This window comes from Gobius niger, assembly GCF_951799975.1.
Source record: "Gobius niger genome assembly, chromosome: 12".
Taxonomy (NCBI): Eukaryota; Metazoa; Chordata; class Actinopteri; order Gobiiformes; family Gobiidae; genus Gobius; species Gobius niger.
The window spans coordinates 27,054,250-27,064,009 of NC_136863.1; the positions used below are offsets into that span (position 1 = coordinate 27,054,250).

At 42.5% G+C, this 9,760-nt stretch overlaps 1 protein-coding gene across 1 annotated transcript; it reads left to right on the top strand.

Moving 5' to 3' along the window:
* Window positions 1-4,867: 4,867 nt before the first annotated feature.
* On the top strand, window positions 4,868-7,767 carry LOC306971831 (uncharacterized protein). The gene is made up of 2 exons (XM_079568229.1): window positions 4,868-5,041; window positions 5,742-7,767. The coding sequence occupies exon 2, from the start codon at window positions 5,749-5,751 to the stop codon at window positions 6,736-6,738; it is 990 nt and encodes a 329-aa protein (XP_079424355.1). The 5' UTR covers window positions 4,868-5,041; window positions 5,742-5,748; the 3' UTR covers window positions 6,739-7,767.
* Window positions 7,768-9,760: the final 1,993 nt, after the last annotated feature.

The window sequence follows — 9,760 nt, forward strand, 5'->3', positions numbered from 1 at the left end:
TCGTGGCCAAGCGCAAGAGCTCCTCCTGTGACCAAAACAGTGAAGATGGCGGCCGCGACACAACCATCTTTCACCAAAGAAAAAAAAAAAGAGTGGTGCGCACTGAATGGGTGCTGCTGCCGGATGCTCTCTCATCGAATGCAATTTCTCCATCTGTGAGATCAATAAAGTACCATCTTATCTTATCTTATCTTATCTTATAAATTCTAGACTGCATTTCATAAAGCCACTATAACTGTGGAGTCGAAGTGTTCCTGCTGTGGGGCTTCTCCTGTAATGCCTGTTACCTTTAAAAGTCAACACACTTTTAGTCAAGTTTTTGTTTGTACATTTTGCACAATTCTTACAAAGATTTTCATTTTGAACATTTGTGGGAGAAATAATTTCGTGAAGAATTTGCTGTGGAGATAATTGTCATGTTTTGTTGTGTAGTCAATGTTTTTTGTTGTTTACGTTGCGGAACATTCGTCACAAGAGCTCAGTAACTAACTGTCACTGAAGTTACTGAAAAGCTGAAAACAAACAACGTTGGAAACACGCGCCGACTTATAAGGGCTGGGACTAAATATCGCTTTGCAAGATATCACAATACGTCTTTGTTGTGATACTTTATATACTCAAGTTCTCAACTCAGTACTAGAACAAAATGATGCAAATGTTTTTAGACTTAGTTGAGAGGGTTTATAACTGTTTTGGAGCTGATTGGTTTAAACAAAATGATATTTTTTTTAATTTACAGTTCGTTATAATGACATGTATTGCAGTACATATTGTATCAGGTTTTCTGTATCAGAATATGTTTTGTTTTGCGACAAAAGTGTATCGTTGACATTAAAGAGACATTTCACCAACAAAGATGCTCCTAATCCTAATTGTAACCTGTAAAGCACTTTGTGATGAAAAGCGCTTTATAAATAAAGTTTGATTGATTGATTGATAATCCAATAAACACTTGCATTATAAATGTATTTACATAAGTGCAGATGCAAACCAAATCACAATTAAATGATATCAACAAAACGCGCATAAGAATCAGAATAATGAGTTGTGAAACACAAATAAAAACAAATAGGTGCAAATAATGCAAAGCAGAACATCCTCATAACTCAGGGGAAAGAGAGACATGCAAAACCCCTTTTGTTTAGTTTTCCATTTCGGATTTGGCGAGTCAGGAGGGAGCACACACTTGACCTAGATTTCCAACACCAGTCACAGTATGTAGGACTGATGACTGGTTTGCCACAATAACCCCGACTGAATAAGGGATTTGCCAGATGGCAGCCACGCTATTGTCTGCGACCGCACACTGTTGCCATCCCGTATGTAAATATAGTTCAACACTGCAACTGGAAATACAGTACGTGGCAAAGGAGAGTTAAAGTGCAAATGACAGCTTTTACTTATTATTTGGCTACATGTTTATGGAATATTATGTTCTGTTTGTCCTTGTTTACACCAGTGAAGGCTCTGAAAAAAGTTCAAATTAAAACAAAAAGTAGTGGTTCTCAACTGGTGGACCGAGACATAAAAGTAGGTCACAGTCGTGGCCCTTTGCCAAAAAACAAGACCAAAAATGGGTCAAGGTCTGGACTGAAATGGTGAAAATGACAGGTTTCCACATGGCATTAAAAGTCATTAAATCAACCAAAATGAGGCCAAAACCAAAAGGCCTTCATTAAAAAGCTAGAAGATTTTGCTAAAGCTAATTTTACCCAGCTTGCTTTAGTTTGACCTTTTTTGTGATGTTTATAGTTGCACTTCCTTATCGGACACTAACAGGAAGTGACATAGATAGGGGCAAACAATTTTAAACTGTTGCCGTGCCGACCATGTTATGTCAATGGGAAATGAGTGTCAAGCTGCTCAGGAACTGTACCTCTATGTATGTGACTTCCTGTCAGTAACTTAACCAGTGAACAACAACAAAGGAGAAAAAAAAACTACAAAATTGGGAGAAAAAAACTATTAAAACAAATTAGCAATGAAAACATAACAAAACAAAATGATGAAAAAAAGTTACGATCATTTTATCCATCTAAATAAGTCATTCAAAAATGTTATATGCACTTTAAAGGGACTATACGGATTTTAAAATGTTAAAATTATGTATTTTCCTCCCCCTACATGTTCCAACAATGTCCTAATGTGTAGAATGAGCTCAAACCTGTTCACCACAACTGCCTCTAAAATCCTGCACTGTTTCTCAAAAAGGTGGTCAATATAGAAGGTGCAGTTACACGTATGACCTGAGGTGGCAGTAGTGAGCATAAAATGGCTAACTTGCATCTAGCCCCTTTAAGTCTAAATTTCTTGTGAATAATACTGTCAACTTGACTATTTTACTGCGTACATTCATCCAAAATACAAAATATATTTAAAACCCATTGAAAATATGTTACTTAGGCATTAAAGGCATTCAATTTGACTTGTATGAACCCTGCAATGATGTCTTACGCTCCCTGAAACACTCTTGCACAATCTGATGAATCCAGGTATTGTCATCTTGGAATATGCCCGTGCCATCAGGGAATAACAAAATCCGTTTGTGGAAAACCTGGTCACTCCACTTCAAAGTCAGACATCGGTCTCTTCACAGATCTGTTGGTCAGCGCTGTAGTCACGGCCAGCTCCACCTGCGCTGCCACACAGGCGTAGAACCAGCAGGTCAGCCCGCTCCAGCTCACGTAGGCCCGATGGAGCACCACGAATCCCACCATGCCCCCCAAGAGGAGCGCGCTGGACGCCCCTTGGCACAGCACGCCCAGCCGCGTCACTGCCCAGTCGTCGGCGTATGCAGCAAACACCGCAGCCAGTAAAGCGAATAGCGCGAGGACCACCGGCACGTACAGGCAGAGGATCACCACCGTCTGGAGAAAGTGGTGTGGCTGCCAACATTCAGTGTGATCCCTTATGTTCCTCCAGGTCCCGAGTGTCGTCTCGTCGTCGCTGCGTGTCAGGCAGACTCTGAACGGGCTGATGAGGGCCGTGTCGGAGTGGACAAACTCTCCGCCGAAGAACAGAAGAGAAGTGGACAACTGGATGGAGATCAAAAGGAGAAAAGTGGGAGCCCAAGCACGCTGCCATGTGGGATTCGGACACAGAAGCATGTCCCCATCCATACAGAAATCAGCTCTATGCGCTTCCTGCCTTGTTCGGTGACTTCTTGAGAACATAGTGCGGAAAGAAAACAGCCGTGTCCCGGTCATAGGTCGTTTGTTTAATTTTCAACCACAGCTGATCCATAAAGCTGACTGTTGTTGTTGTACTGGAGTCATATGACAGGACCGGGCTCCCAAAAGATAACGCAAGACACACATAGCCTAAATGTTTTTTTAAATTGTTGATGACAAACTTGGTTTAATGGATACGGTCAAGTTTAAATGTCTGGGTTTATTTTGATGGCACATCAGGCTACACTTTGCTGTAAATCTCTGTTACATCAGGCTACACTCCCATGTGGTGTTTTTTATCCTGCATGGCTCCCATAACATGCGCAGTCACGACCAAAGTAAAATACATATATACAACATAGTTACAGGGGAAACTGTTAAAATGTTAAAATGATTACATTTTTATCCAAGTTTATTTAAAGAACAAACAGAAAATAATAAGTTTTGCTTGCAGTTTCTCGCCTTAATTTTAATGAACCTGTAGATGTCCTTCGTGCGTGTCAGTCTGTGGAACTGTCTTGATTGTAAAATTAAAACTTAGAAGTCCATTTATGTGTTTAAGAAAATATGACATTTTCAATGTAACAGAAAAGACACTGCTTTAGTTTATTTATGTATTATTGTGTATTGATGGCTTGTAATTGATAAGACGCTGTATCAGACGTTCAAATGAACTGGAACTGTAAATGATGTGTTGAGAGGGGCAGACATACGTGTTTACTTCTTTCTGCTCCTTTTCATTCATATGTTAAATGCTGTTGCATTTGTTTTTTAAATGAATGAAATGGATGATAAAACTAAATGAGAACTTCGACCTGACTACTGTGGGACACAAAGCTCATCATACTGTACAGTGCATGACTTGTGTGACAACACTCAGTACCTTTGTGAAGTTACGGTCCTTATTAGTGTAGTTTGACAGTACTTTTAGTACAGCTTGAGTAATATTATTTTGAAGGAATTTTATTTCTGTTAGATCCTTTTCAAAATAAATAATTTAATGACGTTTGAATCAAATGTGTTGCTTTTAATTACATTTAAAGCTGGGTTACCTGATTTTTCCTGTTCAAACTGTGACATTTTTTGTTTTGGCCCATACTTGTTTCTCACTCACAGTCCCTTCTGTGTATTCAAATAATTACAAACACATTTCACACCCATATACAGCATAGAGTGGTGACAAAGTGAAGCAGGGGGGCCACCCCCAAGGTGAATTCCACTCATTTAGATAAGACTTCTATCATCCGTTGCTCAATAAAACTTAAAGGTGAAGACAACAAGGTTTTGCTGTGTACATACTCTGAGGTGGCAAAAATAAATGTATTCAACACCAAAAAATCAGGATCCCCGGCTTGAAGGCCTCAATTTTAGCACAAATGATTTAATGAAGATACTCTGCAAAACCTTATCGACATGGCAACATGCAGCTTTTGCCACTTAATTTGTTTTTTGTACTCAAGTACGGTGGCCTCAGAGTAAAGATACTTAACTATAATGTCACTCAAGTAGAAGTAAAAAGTACAGTATGATAAACCAGTATAAGAAGTACAGTTACTTCAGGAGTCTTGACTAAATGTCACTATAACTTGAGTGAACATGTTTTGGCTGTGACAGTATGACAACACAGGCCGCACGTGTTTGAGTAATATAAAGGCGTGTGCTCGTCATGGTGCTCGTGGGTGTGATCCCCGTTAATCACATGGTGCGCGCGGCCGTCGGGGGCACACATCGTGAACGCGCCTCTGCAGAGCCCTGTCCCACACTCGCGCGTGTTTCAGTCACTTTGACGCACGGACTTCTTCTTCCCACTCCACACAGCGGCGATTGGGGAACTTTTCCTTCTACTGTGCACCGCGGACAAGCTTCTCCAGGTTTGACACCGGCCGCTTTCCTGTTTTTGTGTCGATTTTGGTCGGTTTTCAGCGTTCACTTTGTGCAGTTTGGCACCAGAGGGAGGCGTGGTCGGCTGCGAGACTTTCTTTGTCCGCTCTGGTTTAGACACTGCATGAAGGCAAAACCGCGTTTTAAATCGACACTTTACACACGTTATTTAGATTATCTTTAGTGCGTCTGGCGTCAACAACATTTATGGCAATGCATGTTAATAAATTGGGGATGAAGCGATTACAAGGGACGGAATAAAACCAAAGCAACATTGAGGTGAATGCTGTATTGAATGTCTTTGAAACAGAAGATTATTACAGCCTAAATAAAAGGCTTAAAGATTTTGTATTTGTAAAGTTTGCGCGTAAATCTAGTCCCAACTCCTCCAAGGGATGTACAATTTATCATAGGGCTTCTTCATTTTTTTAATCTAACCTAGACGTTGGCAAGGATGGGGAGAACTGCACGCTACGCTCACGCTCCCCTCTTTGTATACTCTACAACGCATGTAGTACATGATGTCCGGGCCGCACCAGAGAACATAATGTACCAAAATGGCCAACATGGCCTGTCATGTATGTTAACCCCTTAGGGAAATGGTTCAGATTGAAGATCTATTCTAATGCCTGAATTTTGTGTTAGAAAGCCATGATTTAGAGAACTGATCTTGTCATGTTTTATGTATAGGGGCACCATGGGAATCCGGTTCAGCAAGCGGAGAGAGACTCCACCAGCCAAAGATGAAAGCCCTGAAGCAGAGCAGAAAGCAGCAGTTGACACGGCAGTGGAAAGTGTGCCAGAGAGCCAGGAGGCACAACCTGCTGTCACTGCTCCACCAGTAGAGGCAGAGCAGCCCCCCGCTGCTGAACCGACCCCCCCAGAGTCTGATGGAGAACCTGCCCCTCCTCCGGAGACTACGCCTGTACCAGAACCAGCCCCAGCACCCGAACCAGTCCCCGAAAAGGTCCCAGAACCACAACCCGAACCGACATTGCCCGAGGTCATACCCGAGCCTCAACCTGCCCCTTGTCTAACCCCCGAAAAGGTTCCAGAGCCCGAACCAGTCCTGTGTCTAACCCCCGAAAAGGTTCCAGAGCCCGAACCAGTCCTGTGTCTAACCCCCGAAAAGGTCCCAGAACCAGAGCCCGAGGTAGCGCCCGAGCCCGTCCCCCCAACAGTTCCAGAACCTCTCCCTGAAAAAGAAGTGGCCCCATGCGCGGCCCCTGAGGAGACCCCTGAACCGGCCGCATGTCTGGAGCCAGAACCTCTCCCTGAGCCCGAAGTTATCCCAGAACCTGTCCTGTGTGTAATCCCCGATGAGGTCCCAGAGCCCGAACCTACCCCGCTACCGGAGCTGGTGGAGATCCCCGCTGAACTGGTCCAGTGTTACGCCTCCGAGACGGTGGAGGCGCCCCTGCCGGTCCCGGAGCTCATTCCAGATCCTGAGGTAGACGTTGCCGACCCCACTCTCCTCGACCTCAGCCTCCCCGAGCCCGAGCCCCTCCTGTGCCAGTTCAACTCCGAAACTGAGGAAGTAGTCATGAACGGCGAAGACATGGCGAGCGAACTGTTGAAAGAACTAGACGTGACGGCAAACGGCGTGGTGTCCGACCTCATGCTGAACGACATGAAGATGCCAGACGCTCTTCTCGACATCGGCGCCCAATCCGACCTGCTCATGTGAAGCGACAAGTATTCCATAGACATTTCGAATGAAGCCTCGTAAACCTTACGATAAATTCCCTGAAAATTTTACTGACTTCTATTTTTGTCACCTAATGTGGCCTATAATAATAATAATAATTACATTTTGTAATCATAACTACTTTGTTTCTGAGAAGCGATCAGGGGCTGAACAGTGCAGGGGTGTGAGGCCCGAGGGATAGAACCACGAGGAGAAATGTACTTACTAACAAGAGTGTTGGACGATAGAGAAACAAGTCTCAGCAGTGATATAAAGAACTTCTGTGAATCTTAAAGCAGGTGGGTGAAGCTAAGGTCACACTATGCAAGTCTCCATAATAAGGGAAAATGATCACATGTGGTGTATCTACTATGTGGTTAAGTTTAGGTATAAACGGAAATGTGAGAAAAATGGAATTCAATCTGGGACCATAGTAAATGTATGTGTTCGATCTGTCCCTAATATGAGTTTGGGATCAAATGTTAATATTAGCCAAACTTTAAAAAAGTAAACAAAACGGTTAGCTACTGTGACTCTGGTTAAAACTCACAGACTATATCATTAGAATTGAAAGGCCTTATACCTGTTTTTTTTTGTTTGTTTGTTTACACAATAGAAAAGGAGGCTCGCAAATACTTTACCTGTTAGCTGTAGCTAAACTCATTCCTAACTTTCCTGATGTATTTCTAACATCCCAGCTCTTAACAGGGAGGAGTTTATAAGCACGTTTCACAACTTTCAGGGAAAAATACTGTCAAAGTAAACAATAAACAACTAGCCTGCTTGTTTACGATAGAAAAAAATCGGATATAGGGCCTTTAATGTGAATGCTAAATCAAGTATTTTACAATCGCCGTTGCTTTACCATTGCACTAACTGAGAATTTGATCCGGTTATGACAACACACTCCCGATCTCTACAAGGTTGATGGGACGGTTGATCGCTATCATTTTCTACTTTAATAAGGGATAATTAATTGCAATGTTGCTTGCTTGTAAGAAATCAAATAAAAAAATATGACTGTACAAATGTCGGTAAACAGTTTTGTGTTTACATGAATGTACAAAAAAAAAAAAAAACTAAATATTTGTAACATGGCGTAACATGACATAATAAATGGTGTATTATGTAAGTCTCCCAACATAACAGAGCTGTGTTTTGTGTCCCAGCTGCATGCATTTCAAGTGGGATTCCACACAACTGTATGGGACACAATGTACATATGGAAATAAAAGCCCAGCAGCCGGCATGAATCCGTGAGTGAGTGCCTTCTCATGGTCTGGTGGGACAGAGATGGATGGAGAGGGGGTGAGGGGGGGGGGCACATTCTTTCCAGAGGAAGGGGGTTTTCGAAGGGCCCGGGTCAAAAGTCTTCGCCGAGACCGGGTGTAGGTCCATGAGAATCTGCTCTCCCGCCTCCTTCCACATTCAACTCGCTGCATCGCAATCCCGACAACACGGCGTTTGGGAGGAGGCCGTCTCTGGGTACGAGGCATGATTTTGACAGCAAACACATGGACTTGGTTGATTCGGATAAACTCAAAGTATTATTAATGGAATCAAGATGAGGGGAAACAATTGTTGCGACTGCGCGCTAGAGGACGGCCCGGTTTCGTATAACATCCAGGCATTTTAAAAAGTCTGAGGAGTTTCATGGGGTGTGTTTACAGCGTTCTAGAATTTGATCTGATTTTTTCAGTTCCAGGGACTTACACACATGAGCATGAAGCTACTTCCTGGTCCAAACGGGGGGAGGTTCCATAGCTGCACTCAGCAGAAACAGATACTTTTTTTCTTTTTACAGTATTATATATATGCACTATAGCAAAAAGCAATAACATAAAAGAATTTATAGTCCTTCAGGGGTCCAATTCAGAGTAATTTTAACATTTGAGTGGTATCAGATGTTTTAAACAGGCTGCACAAAGCTTCGGAGTGTGGGTGTATATACCATTATAGTGAATGTAGTGAATAGGGCTGGATCTGGAAGTATGAGGATGACATCATCACCGAACAACTTTGGGCTGTTCTTCACTGTTTTTGAGAGAAACAGTGAACAGTGAAAGATGTCTTCGGACATTGCTGGAATTTCACCACCCAAACCCAAAGCTCTATCTGGTGGGCGTGGCAGTACCCAAATGTGTCATGTGGAAGCTTCTAAGATGGGGAGGGAAACATTTTCATTTAATTAATTGACCACCTGGATGACAAAGAATTTAAAGAAAATAAAACAAATTTAATTTCATGACAGCTATCTTGTTTTCATGTGTATAGACCCAGTAATTACAAATATAAACCATTTATAATGATATTAACCCAGAACCAGGTGAAAACGTGTGCATTATGACAGTTTAAAAGGTGCGTGAGGATGGGGAAGTCTGGGCTTCTCCTCTCAATGTTCCCCCCATTTTGCTCTATGTTTTCTCCCCTATTTTCTCCCCCTATTTTTTCCCCCCAAATTCGAGATGACAAATATTTAGAATAGGTATCGGAAAAGTATCGTTCAGGTACCTATCAGGAACCAAGTATCATTAAAGTGCTGGTATTGGAAAAAAATGTATGCAATCTCTTGTGTCGAGCAAATGTACCAACTGCTAATCTGCAGATATTTTGGCGTGTTCATACCCTTTGCTTTCCATCAGAAACCATCACCATCATGTAAAGTGTGAAAGCACACATTATGCGTCCTGACATAATCACTCTTGTGTTACCTAACAGCTTAATCATTTTTTCATCTCCTGCCACACCCCTGTCTGTCTGACAGCTGACGCCTCCAGCCTCTGCAACAGAATAAGCCCTGCGCTTTGGCAACGTGGTCACGGGTCTCCACGGACTGGGATAGGCCCGGTGATGTCAGGCTGTAGCGCTGAGTCAGACAAATGTGGAGCTAACGTGGAGCACAGCACATGCAACACATAAACGGAGTCAACTTCGGATTTTCAAGGCACACAATCAACTTTGATGGCAAACAATTAAAATGAAAGTGCTCTTCATAAGGACTTTACTCATACTTGTGCTAAAC

Bases quoted from the DNA above. Each gene is read 5' to 3' on its own strand.
- LOC306971831 (XM_079568229.1), top strand. From the start codon at position 5,749: ATGGGAATCCGGTTCAGCAAGCGGAGAGAGACTCCACCAGCCAAAGAT.